General features: G+C 40.1%; 1 protein-coding gene across 4 annotated transcripts in view; it reads right to left on the bottom strand.

The window, feature by feature from the left end:
• Positions 1 to 4,195: 4,195 nt before the first annotated feature.
• Positions 4,196 to 21,003, bottom strand: part of cab39l (calcium binding protein 39 like) — a 44,506-nt gene continuing 27,698 nt past the window's right edge. For 3 of the 4 annotated variants that reach the window (XM_012957038.3, XM_012957040.3, NM_001017180.2), the window contains 6 exon segments: positions 19,366 to 19,484; positions 14,802 to 14,970; positions 12,846 to 12,905; positions 11,249 to 11,314; positions 8,949 to 9,092; positions 6,777 to 7,584 (listed from right to left, as the gene is read on the bottom strand). In XM_012957038.3, the coding sequence (XP_012812492.1) occupies positions 7,405 to 7,584; positions 8,949 to 9,092; positions 11,249 to 11,314; positions 12,846 to 12,905; positions 14,802 to 14,970; positions 19,366 to 19,484 (738 nt within the window). In that variant the 3' untranslated portion in view covers positions 6,777 to 7,404. 4 annotated transcript variants of the gene reach the window in all.

Raw genomic sequence — 21,003 nt, forward strand, 5'->3', positions numbered from 1 at the left:
GAATATTTATTGTAAGTGTCGGTCCCATCAGTAAGTAACTTCTCTCTGGGCCCCCAGCCGACCATGCAAACAGGCTCAGTGTTCTTCTCTACAGTAACCAAAGAGTATGTTTAGATCAGTCAGTCACCAGTATACAGTTAAGGGGAACTCCACCCAAACACAACTTAAGCAACTTTGCAACTATATCAATCAAAAAATATGCAGCCTTTTCATGATTTTTAATGTAATAATATGGTTTGGAGCAGTTCCCTAAGTCTGACCCCTGTTCCCCTGCTGATCTGGCTGACTACTCTGAGACTCAAATAAAATGTAACAGTAGTCGCCTGTCCTCAGCCTGCATCCTCCAAATCCCACAATTCCCTGCACACATTATGTCAATAAGGAAAGGAACATCACAGTGCAATGCATTGTGGGTTATGTAGTTCCTGCATGCTGTCTGTAAGCTGTGGAGGAGAAGTTACAATTTGTAACATCAGTGTTTTAGTCCCTCCTCGCCTGCCAGGATTTCAAATGATGCAGAAAGAGAAGAACTGTTTTGCAGCTGGATTTCAGCATATAAATATGGTATTTATTCATACTTTTTGAAGCAACAGATTACAGTCCTAGGTATATATAAGGGATTTCTGTGTTGTAAGGGGCTCTTTAAAGGAAAACTATACCCCCACAAAATGCAGGTCTCTATTAAATATATTACATAAACAGCTCATATGTAAAACCCTGCTTCATCTAAATAAACCATTTTCATAAAAATATACTTTTTTTTAGTAGTATGTGCTATTGGGTAATCCTAAACAGAAAATTGCCATAAGAATTAAGGTCCGCCCCCCGGGATCATATCATTCACAGTGCACACATTGGCGACAGTCTTACTGCATCTTATCTTCTCATTAGGCGCACACACAGGGGCATTCATTAGCTGGGGTGCCATCTTACCACATTACTATGAATGTTTCATGGAAAAGCACGGGGCTCGTAGTTTATGTTTATGTTTACCATTCTGCGCAGAGGAGCGTAATCTTTAGGGAGATGGGAATTTTAAAATGTTCCACTTGTAGCCAAAACAGCTTCACAACTTCATGTACCAAGACCAGCCATTAGCTTTGCCCGTAGCTTTGTGTTACCTACAGTCATGTAGATCTTACATCTGCTTTATTTAGGCCATTCAAGAAAAGAAGCCTCTATACAGAACCCTATGGCCCGTCCATGAAAACTCTGAGCCCTGGATAACAATCCATTGGCAGAATCTGTATTATGTTTGCCATGTGTTCTGTGTCCCAATTAACGCTCTGTCACTCAGTCTGAGCTGCCATTATTTCTATGGTGATACAGTGGGAGCGTGGTGTGGCGCACAATGTACAGCAGGGAGGCTGAAAATGAAACGAGAGGGACATTGGGGAGTTGCTTTTGGGCAGTGGAAGTTTATGAACGATAGGATGACACTTGGTGATCTCTGCAAATGATGCAAATAAAAATAACCGCTGGGTGGGGGGGGGGGAAGAGATCAATTAACGAAAGAAAAGCACTCCAAGCAGAGAGCAGAAAGTAACAGAGAGAAGGAAGGTGAAGGAGAGGATAGCTAAAGTGTAGCGGGAAAAGAATGGCCCATATAGGGAAAGGAGAAAATGACCGTTTAAAGGACAAGGAAAGGCAAAGTCACTTGGGGGTGCCAAAATGTTAGGCACCCCCAAGTGACTTTAATCGCTTACCTTGTACCCCGGGCTGGTGCCCCTGTTAGGAGAAAACAGCACCAGCCCGGGGTACCTGTAGCATGCGCTTCCTCCTTCCGGCTTCGTTAAGCTGTGACTATGCGGTAGGCGCATGTGCAGTAGAGTGAAAAGCCGACTTCTCTGTTAAAGTTCCACTATTCACTCTACTGCGCATGCGTGCGCGGACAGGAAGGAGGAAGCGCTGCAGCTAAAAGGTAAGCAATTAAAGTCACTTGGGGGTTCCTAACATTTTGGCACCCCCAAGTGACTTTGCCTTTCCTTGTCCTTTAAGAGGAAAAGAAAGAATGAGAGAATGGCTCAGAGAGAAAGACATAGAAGGGTAAAGGTAAGCGGTGAAAGAAAGAAGACAGAGGAATACTGACTGTGAAGCTGCTTATAAAAGAGGGAAGGAGAAGGCATGAAAAGAAAATTAAGTTAGAAAAAGTACTGAAAAAAAAGGAGAAAATGACTAGAATGAAGAAAAGATGTTAGGTGAATGAAATGGAAGCGATGGAAGGGTCTGCTGCAAAGGTGCAATACAAGAGGAGTGATGCATGGAGGGAAAATAAGCATCCCTAATGTTGGGAACCCCGTCCATAAGTCTGGAACCCCTTTTCAAGGCTACAAAGCAAAGAGATATTGTCACACTTTAGTTTTAGTTAATGGAGATGCTAAAGCAGAATCCCGCGCTGATTAGACTCGCCAGACTTGCCTTGCATTATATTAAAGGAGAAGGAAAGGCTAATAAAGAGTTAATCTCAAGCTGCAGGCATACCTTTAGTTGTCTCAATAGTGCCCTTAAGTCTCCCCATATTTCTCCTGTTCAGATGATCAGAAGCCAAACAGGAAAAAAAAATGCTGAGCAGGGTAGAGAAGATTCCCATAATGCAATGCTCCTGCTCAGACTTGGGACTGTAGGCAGCGCATGCGCACACAGCAGGAGCATCTGGTTGCCATGGCGATGCAGCCGACAGGAGAACTCTGCTCTGTGACATGCAGACCCGGCAGGTGGGGGGAGCGGCGGAGGGTTTGTGGCTGGAGCGGGGGGGGGGGGTTGGTTTGTGGCTGGAGCGGGGAGCCGGGGGGGGTGTGTGGCAGGTGCGGGGAGTGGAGGGGGGCTGGCTTGTGCTTTTCAGCCCATACAGACATGCTGGACAAGATGGCGGCGCTGTTCACTGAAACAAGTATGTAGGTTCTAGTATGTGTATGTGCAAGCCAGGAATACAGTGTTTTTACACAGCAATAGTAGTACAATTTAATAGTGTGCTTAATAGATTTTGACTTTCCTTCTCCTTTAACTGCTAGGGGGAAAGGAGAAAATAAATTTAAAAAAAAAATATTTATACATTTTTCATGAGAAAAGCCATTATCTCTCAGCCATGTGACGTGTGCTCTGATAAACATCAGTCTCTCTGCACTGCAAGTTGGAGTGATGTGAATCAAGGCTGGTCGGCCAATCCACACAGCGATGCACAGGGAACAAGATAATGGCTCTCTGACACGTGTCCTGAAGGATTCAGCTGCCTAAACTGATGTTCCTGAAGGCCATACACAGCCAGATCCTGTCATCTGACAAGGTTGCCAAACAAGTGGATTTAGCCCCAATTCGGCCACCCACATGCTTGGCTAAATTGTGCTGATCATCATAAATGGTAGAAAATAGTCTTTATATTTTGAACATGAATATGAAATGTGAAGGGAAACTTGTCTCTTACAGTCAGGGCTGCTATGATTTCTCTCTGCTTTACAGGTTTCTCACACAACCCGACTATCGGGGTCTCACTTGTGATGGGAATAGAAATGAGAGGCAGTTACAGCTTTGAATGATTATTACATTTAAAAACAACTTTTAAAAAGTCAATAAATATATATATATAATTAGTACAGGTATGGGATCGGTTATCCGGAAACCCAATATCCAGAAAGCTCCGAATTACGGAAAGCCTGTCTCCCATAGACCCCATTTTACTCAAATAATTCAGATTTTTAAAATAGATTTCCTTTTTCTCTGTAATAATAAAACAGTACCTGTACTTGATCCCAACTAAGATATAATTACCCCTTATTGGGGGCAGAACAGCCCTATTGGGTTTATTTAATGGTTAAATTATTCCCTTTTCTCTGTAATAATAAAACAGTACTTGTACTTGATCCCAACTAAGATATAATTACCCCTTATTGGGGGCAGAACAGCCCTATTGGGTTTATTTCATGTTTTATTGATTTCTTAGTAGACTTAAGGTATGAAGATCCAAATTACGGAAAGACCCCTTATCCGGAATACCCTTGGTCCCCGAGCATTCTGGATAACAGGTCCTATACCTGTATATCATTATAAATTTTTTGCTTCCATTATGAAAAATGTTAGAATTTGGTGGGCATCTACTTCATCACCTGAAATGTAATATTGTAATTTACCATAAGAAACATTAAAATATATGAATGAAAAAATCCATATGCACAAAGTGAGTTCCAGAAGCCAACAAGTGTATCAGTAACCGTGCCTTTAATGTTCCGGTAAATATAATTTAATAGGTACAAACTGATATATATTTATTTTTATACACACAATAGTTTAAATAAGCAAGTCATTTATTCACCGTTAGTTATTTCCTTATCTGTAAGGTGCACGAGGCAAATCCCAATGCAATCACCGCAGGAACAGAAGAGTTGGCCTTCAGTTTTACAGCTCTACTTAACTGACCTAAAGTTTCCTTTGTATCCCAAAACTGGGCAAGGGGAGACACTGTAGATCAAGCAAAAGAAAGGGTGCTACAGTCCCGCAGTAGTTGGTACAGAGTGGCATTTGGGTACTGTGGGTACAGTGGCAGGGAAATGATACCCGAAGCATAAGGTAACAGCAGCGATGGGACAGGAACTGGACAAAACATGGCAATGGGTTTGATTTCTGTGTTACACAACAACAACCAATCAATCAATGTGGTAGCACTGCCAACAATTACAAAGCCTGGAGGATATTACATTGTACCCAGCAAGGGGGGCAAAGTGTAAGTATTAGAAGTAATAAGTGCAATGTGCCTTCTGTACTGAGCACAGCATGGAAGCTGGAGCCGGGGACTACAGGCAGGTGCGAATGCTTCACATACTTGATCTGTCACAAAAAGAGCAGCAGCGCTGGAGTGAAAAGTGAAGTGGGTCACAAGGGACAAAAACACAAATGGGGTTCATTTATCAACACTGGGCAAATTTGCTTGTGGGCAGTAACCCATAGCAACCAATCATTGATTGGCTTTTTTTTTCAGCCAGCTGCAGGTACAGCAATGAATGTAATAACTTGATTGGTTGCCATTGGTATCTGCCCCACGTTCATCAGGCAGGGGCAGGCAGAAGCACAGCTCCTAGGTGAGCTAGGGGCAGCTGAATGTTGCAGCTCCCCGTCTATAACCGTTATATATACACTGTAGCTCCTGTGCTACCAACAACATCATGTATCCATAGGAAGAGTATCTCTTGCTGAATATGAGACAGATAAGGCACTGAATTTTCCCGCTGTGAGTTTGCAGTGGAATACAATTAGTGGGATAGCAAATGGTAAATATTGTGTAGGTAACAGATCAGTGTTGATTCTTAGTGGTAACACAAATGTGTATCGATAAAGGTTCCCAGATGAAAGAACAGACGCACCCTACTGGGGTGGCAGAGCGGCAAAAAGGCAAGTTGGGGTCAACTTGAATAAGGCCTGTGGTCAATATAAGTGGGAGCCTGAACCCAAAAAGTGCTTTACAGGAGGAGGAATGGCACGTGTGTGCGTTTATAGTCAGGGAACCTTGTCTGGTCAGTTTGCTTTGTGTTTCACTAATGGTAAAATGGCAACAGATAAAAGTTATAGGACCAGTAACAAAGCAGAATGATTTGTTGTGTGAAATACAAAAATATGATTTTTTGGAAATGATGCTAAAGTGAATAGTCATTAAACATTATGCATATATTTGTGGGTACAGCAATAAAAGGGGGGCAGGCCCTAGAGCCCAGTAGTGTAGTGGCTCTATGTAATAAAAAAATACACGTGCAATAGGCCAACTTCTGCAAGGTTTGGTAAGCACTTAAGTCCATTTGCTGAGAGGCCCATTAACATCAAGTTATGCCACTGCTTAAATTCATACAGATGGCAATTTCTTAATGTTACTGGCCCCATTTACCGGTATACGAATAACAAATATCCTCAAGAGAATAGATACAATATATTTAAATGTTATTCATACACAGGAGCCTGATTTATCTTCCAAAGCCATTACAATCACCTAATTGGGTAATACAGATCATTAAAAACAAAACAATTAGGGTAAGTAATAGGTTTCGCCTTATTTGTGTCCACCGCCCAGTAATAGCTACACAGCCAATAGTGCGGCACAGCCATGCATTCAGATTGCTGAGTATATTTAGCAGCATTATTATGGTTACTGCAGACTGCCCGGCAGCAATCACTATGTAGGAAGGATTACATTCCATATTGCTGAACACTACACAGTCTGTGCAAGGAAAGAGTATATAAGTATGTATGAGTATGCAGACAGAAATGTGGAACTGTCCTTCTGTATTTTCTATACTCTATCAGCAAGGTTAGTTTTCCGGTGAAAATGGCAGCTCCAGCAGGGTGGAGACACATGTTTCCGATGTGCCAACTACTGCCCACTCTATGCCCGATGTCAGAGCCTCAGAGCTGATATCTTCCTATTGCAAAGAGATACTGGTGTGCAGCAGAGATGATGACTGATACATACAGATCCACCGCACAGCAGCATTCTCTTTTATTTGTATGTGATTATTTGCAATGAGAAGAGAATGATACCCACGCCTGCTTCCTTCTGCTAATGGGGAAGATGGCAGCACATTGCTTACAAATACTGAGATCTCTAAAGACTTTTCTAGACTTGAGACCTCAAGGTTTTGCTCCAATCAAAAAGCAGAGCCTGTGATCAGAACATGGGGCTATCCAGCACGTCGGTGACCGATGACCGATGGTGTTGGAAATGCTGGGTCTATGCCGCATTTAAATAATGAAGTAGAGCTCTTTGGCCCAGCAGATTGACTCCATCCTTAGACAGCAAGTAGGAAGTTAAAACTAAAGATCTTTTATTAAATAAAACATTTAAAGGATAATAAGCATAAAGTACCATTAAATGATAACCGTTTGCGCAATGTTTCTAGATTGAGCGAGAAAGGAAAGAAAGCCTAGCACTAAGCTTATATGGGTTTCTGCAGCACAACAGGATGCCATTGCTTCTATTGTCCCCTCTCCTTAAGGGAAGGAAAATGGGGGGTTCAGAGCTCTTTCTCGGTGCTCCAAATTACCCCCTGGTGCACTGAACCGCAAATGTGAAATTACCTAAATAAGGAATCCAATAAAGTGAGATGAGCTTTATCCGCAGTACAAGCTGGCACAAGTCACCCTACAGTGCGAGGAGGAAACTGGAATATATCTGTAAGCTTCTTATATACCCACCGTCAAATTTTCCCATTCTCCCAGACCTGAAGAAGGATTTTTCTTTTATTTTCCCCTAATCTGGTCTTTTTTTTTTTTTTTTTTTTGAAGTTTTAATATAAAACATTTATACTCCTGGCAGCTAATAAACTAAGTAGAAACAAAAACACAGGCACAGACAATGCCATGACAACTCCTTAAAACACTCGTTTTAATGCTCTCCGGTGGTAGTCGAGGGGAGAAGCAAGGAGACCCTCATGGCGTGGGCTTTTTTAAGTCTCGTATCTGTTTGATTAAGTAGTTCTTCTCGTCGGTGAATTGTTCGTCGTCTGTTCTCTCCTTCTGAAAGCTGCTCAGGAACTCAATTAACTTGGTCTGGTTTTTTAACAGGATATCCACGATGGGCTGTGTTTTGTTTGGATTCGCTACAAAAACCTAGGGAGGAGAAGAAAGAGCATTGCTCATCTATTGGGGGAACAACCTGTATGTCGCCTGCAGGGGACTTGGTGCAACACCGCTGTGGTGTCTTTGAAGGGAATCATTTCGCTGATGCACAGAACTTTGGGTAATCTGGGGCTGTAGCAATACAAACAGCAGCAGGCTCAGCGGCTACTGGGAAACCAACCCAGTTTTAAAGAGGGGTTCACCTTTACATTAACTTTTTGTATGGTATAGAATGGTCATTTGTAAGCAACTTTTTAACTGGTCTTCATTTATTATGTTATAGTTTTTGAGTAAAGGTGGCCATACACTATAAGATGCGCTGATGCAGTCCATGATCAAATGGTAAAATTAGACCTGCCCAATCAATATCTGGTCAGTGTAAGCCGAGATGTCGATCATGTAGGCTCGTCTGGGGTCCCCATAAACTGGCAGATATGCTGATGAATAGGTTTATGGACTTTAATCAGCAGCTTTAATCTGCCCGTGTATGGCCACCTTTATTTGCCTTCTTCTTCTGACTCTTTCCACTTTCAAACAGGGGTCACCCCAGAAGCAAAAAAAAAAAAAAAAAAAAAAGTATTTATTGTTATTGTTTCTTTTTATTCATTATCTTTGAATTTAGGTCTCTCTTATTCATCTATCAGTCTCTCATTTACACCACCACCAAAACTGCTGAAATCCCAAAATGGAGAGCTACTGAACAAAAAGATAATGACGCAAAAAACAAATAATTAAAAATAAGGACCAATTACAAACTGCCTCAAAATATCACTTTCTTTATCATAGTAAAAGTTGATTTTTAGGTGAACAACCCCCTTCAAGGGACCACTTGCTCCTCAGGCTTCCTATTCCATTGCATTGGGAGAAACTGGTAACTGCAAAATGCATAACTAATACAGCTTTATTTACAGAGAAATAGTTTGCTATTAGCATTGTTATATAGCATTTTTTTCACTAGTTTTCTTTATCGCTCATATCTTCCCCCTCTTATCTGCTATTTATAAAATACCTAATATCAATATAGTGCAGTTACCCATCATGCTGTGCAGCTTATAATGAATGACGGGATCAGAGCTTTGCTTATGTGAAGGCCTGCAGGCTGGACAGTTCTACTGTATTACCTTTACTGACAATGAGAGAAATGACAGAGGCCGCTGTGCCCCCTACAAATCACCTCACTGTTTCCATTTGTAGAGCTGCCTAAAAGGAGAGGCTTCCATACCATGCACAGGATTATGCCACAAGCCTGTAATAAACATGCAGACTGCCTCCTGCTTCCATATAAAATGGTTTCCACATGCCGTCTCTCTCTGTCACTTGACAAAACACAGAACCCGAGTGGCTCAGTAACTCACCTTAAACACATGGAATGCTTCAAACTGAATGTTTGGGCTCTTATCACGGAGCAGATTCATCATGAGCTTGAGGTTTTCAGGCTTGCTTATGTATTTAGTCATAATGGAAAAGTTGTGTCGGTCCAGGATCAGCTCACCCAGCAGCTAGGGAAATATTCCCAGTATAACATTCAATTATTCGTTCCTGAATGTGTCCATCACATTATTATTCAAACACAGGGCACATAGAGAGTAGCGGGAAACACTGACTGGCAGAGGACAGGTTGGTACCATTAGCCACAGGGATTCACTTTCGTTTTTAATTATACATTGAGTGGCTTTCCCCAGAATGCAACTGGCTAATAGCTGTCTGTAAAAAATGGAAACAAGAATTCCTCCACACTCACCCATTATCAATATAAGAAGGGAGTTTTGCCAATCAGTGCTATGAGGGATGAACCTAAAAGCTTAAAACAGTAATTTGCATTTAATTTTCTCTAAGGATTTGTCTCACATAAACATTAAGACATTCATAATGTAAGCCTGCAGGATCCACAGGCAGTTTATTCAAACACAGGGGTGACCATTAAGCATACAAAACACAAATCATAAAAATACATTCCTTCACCCTTGTGGACTGCCAGTAAGAAAACACAAATGTTTGGGGTCACCCCTGTACCCACAATACTCCTTTGGGGGGATTTCTCAGCCTCCTGGCTTTCCTCTCAGTGGCAGGCAGCACCCCCAGCCCCTCTGGGAGTTCCAAACACAGACAGGTAGCTTTCCTACCCTATTCCCTGCTCCGAGAGACTTTCCTAGCATTCTCACTACAGTTAAATACCTTTCCACAGGACAGTCTACCTGTGGAAAGTCTGCTCCAATATGTAAAAGGTGGGCAGATTTCAGCTGTCGACTTGGACAGGTTTCAGACAGGTTTGATTTACATTCCTCAGTCCGACTGTGCCTATGCCTTCCATTAGGTGGGCATATCGGGAGAAGATTTGCTCATTTGGTGACCTCACCAAACAAGCAGATCTTCCCGTGGATGCCCACCACAAGCTGGACCACTGGAATGGATTGTCTGGCTTGCCTGTTCCTTCCAGAACTTTCCAGGTTCCAGGACCAGACAACAAAATCCTTTAAACAGAGAAAGCATTCTGTTTAGCATCTGCTCCCTTGAAGCTTACTCCCACTATGGAGAACTTAAAGGAAAAACTCCCCTTTTAACATCTTTCTTTCATTTGTTTTATCCCTTTAGTCTATGAAGGCTTATTTATCAACACTGGGCAATACTGCACCTGGGCAGTAACTCTTAGCAACCAATCAGTAATTAGCATTTTTAATGCCACTGCAGTTAAACATGTTATTGGTTGCAATAGGTTACTGCAACGTAGTGTTGATAAATGGGCTCCACTAATTCTTTTTGTTCTTGTAGGTCTAAGGCACAAACTGCTTTTTGAGGCTCCCATTTACTTGACTGGGAAATGGATGAAACCTCAGGTAGGGTCACTTTTCAGCTTGAAAGCACATTTGGACTTAAAAGCACCTCCAATGTGTCTAGAAAGAGTCTGTTCTGATCGCTGGCTCTCCACCTCTGCAGGACTATAAATTCAAATTCCCTGTTCTCAAATGACAGAAAGCATTGCTTATTCTTAACAGTACACCTCTGATTCATACTTCTCCCACCAGATTTTGTTCAGTGCAATGCATTAAGCATAAGTACTCAACTACTGATTTGTTGCACAAATGACAATGTACATGGCAATTAGAAAGCAGGGTTCCCTGTAATTTTGCTACTTTGCTTCTGCGATGTTATATAAACCATGGTAACACTAATGCTACCTTTATAATACAATGTATATACCTGTGAATGTTCAAAGCAGGTGTGGACTGGGATTCCTACAGACCCAATAAATAGTAACTGTCTATGGCATCTAAGGACAAAGATACATAGGGTGATTACGGTAGTTGACGCGACTTTTAAAAAAGCCAGTCAACGCAACTAATCGCAGGGACTTTCCCGCCGTAGGAAACTGTATAAGTTGCTGCAACTCTAACCGTGCAAGGTTGTTTGCTGAGCAGCTCAGTCACCAAAACTTTTCACAAAAAGTTGCGCTGACCCATCGACACGTGTGTCTTCACCCCTTACAGCAGCCCCCCGTGGCATTTGCCATAATAAGATTGACAGTCCAGACCTGATGCAAGGGAACACATAATCCCACAGCAATAATAAGCTGCTAGTGCAGAACATTAACTGAAAATTCATACACCAAAAAGGGCCACCCATAAATACTTATTGTTACATATCATATAACTTTTACCTTAAGGGACTGTCTCTTGGTCACATAGTTCTCTGAGTGAAGAAGCTTTTCATAGTCATTAAATATCTAGAAGAAATTTGATAATCAAGTTATTTCCAGTCATTTATTATCACATTATGCATCCCAATGCTTGTTCCTCCAAAGCTTTTCTAATGTCTGGGGGCTGGTATATTAACACAGCTTATAAACTATACCAGCTGAGGCCCAAACCATCCAATCAGATCTTTGCTTTCATTATTTTATAACAGCTAGTAGACTGAACAAAACTAACTGCTAATTGGTTGTACAATTTAGTCACTATGCTTGTGCCATAAGATCTCCTGTTCATGAATTATCATGAATTACTACTCTCCTGTTTCCTTGTGCCAAACCTGAAATAAATACTTTCAGGTTTGTTGAACTGACCATTGAGTGTACTCCTGCTATTTAGTCATGCTTTTAAAATATGAGAGAAGATGGAGGGAGACTTTTACCTTACTATTTGCCCCTTATTACAATTGCCAGGATTTCAGTGTGTGCGACTACAGTGGGCTGCTAGAGGAGGGATAGGAATAACTTGACAGGTGGGAATATGTGCCAGCAGCGATGGACATGTGGTTCAGGGAAGGCAAGCTTGGTCCAAACTCTGGGGTTTGCAGAATGCCGCTAAGCTGATGTGGTAAGAGCCACCTCTCAGCCATGAATCTAATATTAGTCTGTGCTGGCTCTGTGCACATTCACATTGCAGGCAGTACAGAACCTCAGTGTTGTACTGGGAACAAGGCTTCATACTAACCTGGAAGCACAAAATGTTCTCTCACTGAGCACCATTCAGACCTTATACCACAACCTGGTATAAATAATTTTTCAAATATGTTTGGGTGTCATTCCGTCTCTACCACCTCTAAACCCAAGCTCACTAAACTAGCTAATTCTGCTCCACTTTATTCATCAGTTGCTCGACTGCCATTCCTTATGGAAAAACTGCTGCTCAGCTGTGGAATCAAGGAGTCAGGCTGATAACATGGTCTTGCCCTTATAATAAGCGCACTTTCCATTCACAGACTGGAATGGAAAAGATAGAGCCAGGAGCTGAGTGACAGCATAATCTCTCTCAGACGGATAAGCTGGGGCCACATAGTGGTCTCAATTGTATTACTGTACCCCCTTAAACTGCCAGCATTCTGGGACATTTCTTGCACTTTTAAAGGACTTTTGTGACCTTATTGTTTTATGCTCCGTTTATAAATGAGCCCCCATATCTCTTACATAAGATTTTCTGGGCAACCACCAAGATTAGTAATTATTGGTTGCCCAGAACATCTGATTTAAGAGATATGGGGGCTCATTTATGAATGGAGCAAAAAACAATGGCAACCAAGAGTTAATCTCTCCACTGGCTGTATTTTGAAACACAAAGCATGTTGCAAGGGATAACAATATCTTTTGAAGTTGAGCTATGACACCAAAAAAGATACAGGGAAATTAAATGTGCCATTTATTGTTTTGGCACTTTAATGACATAAAAACGCAGCTTTATAGATAAAGATATATCTATGTATGTAAGTGTAAATTTAATATAATACCTATGGGTGATCCCAAAGATATCCTTACTTACTCTGTCGTAGTTTTGCTCTAGAAATTCTGCTACCATCAACTTGTGTCTTGTAAGCAGGTCCTGAAATAAATAAAAATATATATTACAGAAATATAAAGAACAGCTAATGATTACTAATAGTGCATGTAGGGATGGCTTGTGAGGAAAAAGTGAAACATACTTAAGACATAAGGACAGCAAGAAAGCCATAGCAACTGGCCGGGAAGTTAATAGCTCCACCCAATGATGCAGAATGGTCCCACTGAATGAAGCACTTACCTGCAGTCAAGGCAACAGGAGATAACAGGATGCTGAACTGCAACTTTAAGAACAGCTGTAAATTGAAAGGTGGACATCTCTGCAGCCTCCAGATAGAGGTCTCAGCCTGGATTGCCAGGGACACTCTCTCCTATGTCTGGCCCTATGCTCATATTGTTACACAGGATAAGAAGTATTTTCTTTTAACACTCTGGAGGGGTATGCAGTAACAGAGCTGGTCCTGCTCCAATAACCTATAGCAACCAATGAGTGCTTCATTTATAGTCTGTGGGGGGATACCATAAATCACTGGATATCCCCTGTGCAGCAATGCTGTCTGAGCCACCACTTTAGTGAACTTCAGATTCAGACCTCAATACATTCCCCATACACTAAGAGACATTCTGCCACCACTTCTTGTCTCTGAAAAATATGTGGCAACAACTGTCCACAGGCACCTCTCAAATAGCTTATACTCTACATTTCTGGTCAGTACACTACCCCTGTCCTTAAACCAAAATATTTAAGGCAAACTAAAGACTGACAAAGCTATTAGAGAATGCTATTATTGTTATAATGAGTGATGTGTGTAGCATTAGTGAGGGCTGCAGGCACTGTGTATCATAGGAGGAATCAGGATTGCTACTGTACTATTTGTGTTCATTTTCCTTAAAACTCAGTGAACTTGCCTGCACTGCTCTGACAAAAAGTAGCTGCTATATATAATACACAAGAACCATGAATATCCTGTAAATTATATCCTTATAAATAGTGCTATGTGATGTCATCAGTTATAATTAGTGCTTACTGCTTAGTAATTTAGTTTTTAGATTAGTAATTTGTCACATGACTGAAGTGTGTCCATAGTAATAATTAATGTACCCCTTGGAGCTTTACATGAGAACTTATATTTTTTACAATAGGGGGTACATTACTCACTATATAATGCACAAGAGTAACAAATATCCTGTAAATTATATCTTTATAAACAATGCTTAATGATGTTATCAGTTTTAATTGGTGCTTAGTGATGTAAAGCATTTACCTTTGTACCTTTACATGGTCATTGAACTCCTTGGGGGAACACAATTCCCTAGAATGCTATATGAATTGATATACCCCTATGGTAAAATACCACTCTACAAACATGAGATATTCTAATATCCTATTTTACAGCAGAGGATACTTTATTTTATAAAACACGAGTTTCATGTAATAATTGACATCACTACAACCAATTATAATGACATCACTAAGTGCAGTTTATGTAAATATACAGTATATTAGGAGTAACTGTGCAGAACCTTACTGGTGCTAGATCCTTACTAGAGTTTATACTAAAGAATTACTAAGTAGGTAGTATGAAGGCTGGCAAATTTGGGGACCGGGTAATATATCTTAGAAATTAACTTCAACAAACAGAAATAGAATATAATATATTACAAACCTACAAGTTATATCTCTACCAGATATTTCTGCCTAATATTTGTCTAGATATTGCTGCCTCGGGGTAATTGGTTAATATTGCCAAGGAAGTTTATATTTATCCATAATATTGTATTTAAAACATACGATCTGAATTGTATGACAGCACTTATCACTGCAGTACAAGGTGGTGTTGAGAAAAGCTGCTTTGCTTATGGCACATAGTGAAAGATAAACTTGGTGAGAGTTCTGTTTCTTGCTGTATAAACAGTGAACGGGCATTAAATAATTTACCTTAAATGTAGCAAAGGCATCGGAAGCTATATCGAATGTTGACATTTCCACATACTTAAAGAAGTCCCCGAACTGCTCAGAGTAAATAATGACTTTAGCAAGAGGCTCATGACGGACGCATTCCCGTAGCATAATCCCACAATGCAGTGCGACCTGGGGGGATTCATACCTACAAAAAAAAAAAGTAAAAATGTAACAATGTTATCCTGTGGACAGTAAAAAATGGGCACAACACTGTTATTCTGTGACTTCTATTCTCTTTTGTATTTTCTTTTAATTTCCTTCCATTGCTGTGTTACATGGAGCCAGTATTGGGGCACTGCCCACTGACCAGTTAGGCATAGTGTGTAGTCTCTGGGGGCATTGGCAGTCAGAAGGTACAAATCACTATGTTCATCATTAGGAGGGATATCACCATGATACAAGGTATTTCTCTGCACTGCAGGAATATACAACTGTATAATATCTTATTCTAAATTTTAGGGGCAAAAGGTGGTGGTGGTGGTGGAAGGATCCTGAATCCTAACAAGGTGAATTATAAACTTGCAGTTGCAGTTAATTTCTTTCCAACGTTTGCAGAAAATGAAGGTGTTTTGCAAAGAGTCTCACTAACCTCAAGCTATGCCACCCATGAATGGTTTTAGGACATAACCCTTGTATGTTCCATTTGAGAAATGTATTATGTGTAACTGGTCTTGAGTAGGTTAGTCTGGTAAAATGTGCATGTAATCCAATATCTCAGAGGCAAAATCATTTGGTTATTTATTTTGGAAAAATTATTATGAGACAATGTAATTTTCTTCAATATTAAGGAAGTTTATTGAAACACAGGGGTGCCCACCTCAGCATGAAACAAAACATAAACCATAGAAATAATTCCTGCCCTGCAGTAACGTCACACATTTCTCACAATGCTGGTCCCCTTGTGAACTACCAGCAACATAAAAAGAAGTGTTTGGAGTCACCCCTGTAATCACTTCACTTGTGGGTTTTTTTGGGGGGTGGGGGGGTGGAGTTGCTCAGCCTCCTGCCTCACTCTCCCAGTTGCTCCTCTCTGCACCTTGCAATGGCAGACAGTTCCCCCAAGCCCACAGAGTTCCTCCTACAGACTGGTAACCTTTTGGTTCGGTGTCCTGCTCAGACAGATAATCCGAACATTCTAATCACAATGAAATACCTTTTCTAAATGACAACATTTCTATGGAAGTTCCACTCTAATATGGGAGCTGAACCAATGGAATGTTCTAAGACAGGACAGCAAGATCCTCTGAACTGAGGAGGATCCCTAGGGAAAAATGAAAGGCAAAACACACCTTTTCACCTAGCTGGCAAGAACAATACAATATGTACCCGCAATGTGCAAAACTATCATATGTAAATGTGTATTTTATGGAAAAATAAACAAACATAAAACTAAACAGTGAATATTCTCCAGAACAGCTGAACTTTGAAGAAGTTGTATATATAGGGGCAGAGTTATTAAAACTTTAACATTCCTCATTTCTTTCTTTGTAAAAATTCAAATAAACTAATTTTCACGAAAGTCTGAAATTTACTAGAAAGTCTGAACTGAAAAAGTCAGGAAAAAGCTGCAAGAAGTCACAAAACTCAGAATTTTTCAACTTGGCAAACCGAAACCTCTACTTTCTCGAACGGTTGCACAAAAAACAGCGACAAAACTCAGAAAACCTCTAAAGTTTTAAAGCAAAACTCAGAAAACCTCTAAAGTTTTAGCTGTCGAATGGTCGGATTCAGATTTTTAGCTGTTTTGTCGCATCGTAAATCTTGAAAAATGTTCAACTTTTCTTCCTGTGACTTTTAGCGCTAAAAAAATCCGAATTGGGATAAAATAAAATCCAAGGATTAGTAAATGGCCCCCTTAGTGATAGGCATCATGGTACAACATTATCCACTGGGTTCTAGGCTGTCTGCGCATATCCTAGATTGAGCAAATCAAACTGACAGCCCTGTAACTGTGGCAATTTAGTGTTTCTAGACAAACAGCAAGACTTCACTGAAAAGTTCAACTTAATGGACTTTTCCCAACCCTAATGACTAACTGCGCTATGTTACTATACAGTGGCAGTTAAAATGATAATTACATACAGGAATCACGTAGGCAAATGAGAATGGACTTGAGCACAATAACAACTGACGACATTAGAAGACTGTAATTGCTTTTCTTAAAAGAGTGGGCTGAAAAGTGCAATATAAATTGTCCTGATGGCACATAACATGTAATTATACGCAACAGCAAATGCATATGTAACACAATGGAAAATTCCCAAACTATTTTCTAGTTGGAAAGGGGGAAATATTTTGTCTTTGGTTCTGCAGTGCTGCATGATCAGAAGAAGGACTGAACCCTTAACTTGAAAGTAGGGAATATCTGTAACTAAACACTTGAAAAAATAGCCAAAATGGAATATACATGTCAGGCTACTCACTGATTCTATAATAATAATAATACTCATTATACTCAAGGGACATTACATGCTCAGATTCTGTTTCAATACTGTGTGACTTTAGATAAGGCATCAGAAATTAAATTATCAGGTTGTCAACAAAAAAATGAAGGTTTAGAAGTACGAAAGTAAAGGAAAGTAGGTCTGAGTCAGATCTTCATTCTGTAAAGTGATCTATTCGTCCTTTACTAACATTTTCTAACCACACATATAATTAATGGAAAAATCAATTATATTCCCCTCAAACTACATGAGGGCATCAGCAGCGTCCATTACCATTGATATATGACAATAGAGGACCAATTTCCAGTGTTTTGCCATCAGTCCTCTTAGAAAGAAATTGAGCAGTCAGTAAACCAACAGAAACTGACCCATGTCCCATTGCCCTTAGTCACTGAAGATGCCCAGTCAGGGGCTTTTGATGCTGAAGTCCAGGCAACTTGTAAAGCAGCACATTTCAGTGGAAACATGGGATCTAAGGTGTTGGCAGTTAGATACCTCATGGGGGCATCTATATACACATTTTTTGGGGGGAAATGCACAAAAATTTAATTTATAAAGGAAAAACAATTGTTTTGCTTTATGCTTAATTGCACAATTAACTCCCCTGTAACTAGCGGCTAGATCTGAGCACTGCTAATCTAATTATTTACGGCACACAAACCAAATTGTTTGATTGTGGAGAAGCTTCATTCTTCCTGTTTGCCCTATTTAGCACCAGAAAAATTATAGATTTGTGATAAAAACAGGCAAAAAGTATGTTTAGCACAAGCCTCATTCATTACACTCATGCAATGTAAATTCTACAACGTACAGTAGACTAAGGTTTTCACATTACACACTAATAAGGACCAAGAAGTTGCGTACGTCCACATGCCTTCATTGTGGCACCGAAAGAGCCACCATGTCATTTTTCAGCAGAAAAAAACTTGCAGGGGAATAACTAAGCTGGCCAAGACTTCTAGTATATTTTATTGCAGTTTATTAGTAAACCTATTAGCAGTTGCCCCTGCTAGGAAAGTGCTATGTATGGCCCCCTTTGGCTGCATACACCAATGGCCCTTGACCTTTTATGCCATTCCTACCCCATCTATTATCTATTAGACTAATCCATAATGAAAATTTTAACATGAATGTATAGCGGCTTTTTAATACATATTAAGAGGTCTATAGAGATGCCCAGAAGTATTTTGACAGACTCACTGTTCACAAAATGAGGATAATACCTGGCCTGATAAGGCTCTCAATGCCTGGAGATGGACAGAATTGGTATATATTGACAACAAGCACAAACATGAAACTCTGTATCTCAACAAACAAGCAGTGTGTGGAAACAGATCCTATCAAATATTAAGAATGCAATAAAATATTAACCATCCCACTTTCAATGGGTGCATTTTACTAAGAAGGAAATAAGTAAAGTTTGTTTTCTACCTGCTGCTATTCTGAGATGTGAGGCTATGTTAGCAAACAATAAAGGCGTGTTAATAGATTACTGGATAAAAAGAACGAATATACTTTGCATGGCTTTGCCATGAAATAGGTATGTAACTGCTAGGCTACTTACTGGCAATGGAAATGCCATTAACATTGCAATGTGCAAAAGAACTGGTATAGAAGGCCACTGGCAGTCAGTTCCATACAGCATATATCCTGTCATGGATCCCCTGAGCCACACTCAGACATAACATTAATTAGTAACAGCGCTCATAAATATAAAATAAAGATTAAAAAACTGGAATTGGCTCTTTAATTATACATAATATAATAAAACTGCACAAACAGAAGAATCCAAAGATGGCAACGAGGTTCTTCTACAGAAATTCCATCAGATAGGTGATTATAATCACTGGGGAGTGCCTTACATTTTGAATGTGGTTTTAACTTCTATCCTTCAGTCTAATAGAGCTTTCTGTTAAATATTTTCATACCTGTCCAACAAGTCATTATAACATAAGAATCAAGGTTCACTTGAAACAGGGCTTTGCCCGAAACATGTAGTAACACACCAATAAATACTAATTGCAGCAAAAAAAAAATCGGCAGCTGAAATCTGCCTATGAACGGCCACCTTTAGTTTTTGACCAATATAAACTTACCCTTTGAGTAGTATAAAAAGAATATGTTGGTGGGAACTGATATATTCAACAGTGGGACTTCTAGTTCCAATCTGTCTTCTCAAGATGTTGTTGAATATCTGAGATACATCTTTCTTGCCCTGTAGTGAAGAAGAGGAAAATATTTAAAGTGAAAATATACCCCCCTTTTTGACATGAGCTCATTCAGTTGGGATTATGTAGAAAAGTTGCATAAACTTTGAAAAACATTGAAATCTGAACCTGCAGAAATAAATATAAAACGTTTTTTTTTTTCTATACAAACATATATTTGATTCCACAGAAAACTATGATACTTGTACAAGCAATTTCCCAATACACAATGTAATCCAACCCCACCCTTACCTTGTTCCGTGTGTATGATTAACTCTGGTACTTGAAGTCCCTAAGCTTTACAGGTAGCATTATGTTTGAGGTTTAATGGGGATAGGGAACTAGTACTTATGAACAGAGGTAGACTATCAAGGTTTCCTTTCTATCACTAGTGATGTGGCAAGAAGTTTTAAAGGACATGTAAACCCTACATTTTCCTACCATGTATATAAGTTGGGCACGTCTCCCCCACCCAAACCACATAATTTGTACTGCATATATCCCCTCCGTTTGCCAGCACAAATAGCAGCTTTAATCAGGCAGCCATTTTCTCTCTGACACATCTTCAGTGACATTTGCATCTGCAAACAGCACATGTGCACTGTAAAGTTCATGCAATCAAGAATGCAGCCTTAAACAGGCAGATTTACTTGGAAAAAAAAAATCCTACTTGGAGTGTGCCCTGTAACAGTTAACCTGAGCTCAGGAGAGGAAATCAGTAGAAAAAACATGTTTCTCCAGCAGAGTGCACAGCTAGAGCAGAGTTTCTATGAAGACCAGCAGCGCCATCTCTTCACTGGCTGTGAGACCGGAGGGTGTGTTGTACCCTGAGTTGAGAAGAATTGAGCATGCTCAGTTAGCCAAGACCAAAAGGGGACAGTGGGTTAGAGAAGAAGAAGGAATCCCAAGTGATTAAGGGGATGCTGCAGCCTTACTATAAATTTTTGGAGTGGCAGGTATTTAACGATTTCAAAGAGGCTGTTCACTGATTACATTTTTTTGTGGAGGGGTTTACTTATCCTTTAAGCAGAAAGACTCAGCATTTCACAGGTCTCTGTGTAGCTTCTTTACAAACAGAGCACTATGTTTCCAGTATAAAGGGCCTCTGCGGCCAATTCCGTAAGCTTAATCATGTAGGTGTCCTTACACATTTCCATGGAAACAAGTGGTATGCACAGACCTTGCAGATAGACAGATCACGTCAATGAAATAATAATCAGTATTTCGGGACATATAATCACATTGAAGATGAAGATGAATAGAGCTGATGAGTGTTATTTAATTATATGCCATCTAAGTTTTGTTAGCAATGCTCTTAGAAGTCTAGAAGGCTTTAAAGGAACAGTAACACCAAAAAATGTATATATTTTAAAGAAATTAAACTATAATGTACTGCTGCCCTGCACTGGTAAAAGTTTTGTGTTTGCTTCAGAAACATTACTAGAGTTTATATAAACCGTGGAGTGTAGCCATGTGGGCAGCCATTTTAAAAGAAGAAAAGGCACAGCTTATATAGCAGCTAACAGA

This window comes from Xenopus tropicalis, chromosome 2 (assembly GCF_000004195.4).
Source record: "Xenopus tropicalis strain Nigerian chromosome 2, UCB_Xtro_10.0, whole genome shotgun sequence".
Classification (NCBI taxonomy): domain Eukaryota; kingdom Metazoa; phylum Chordata; class Amphibia; order Anura; family Pipidae; genus Xenopus; species Xenopus tropicalis.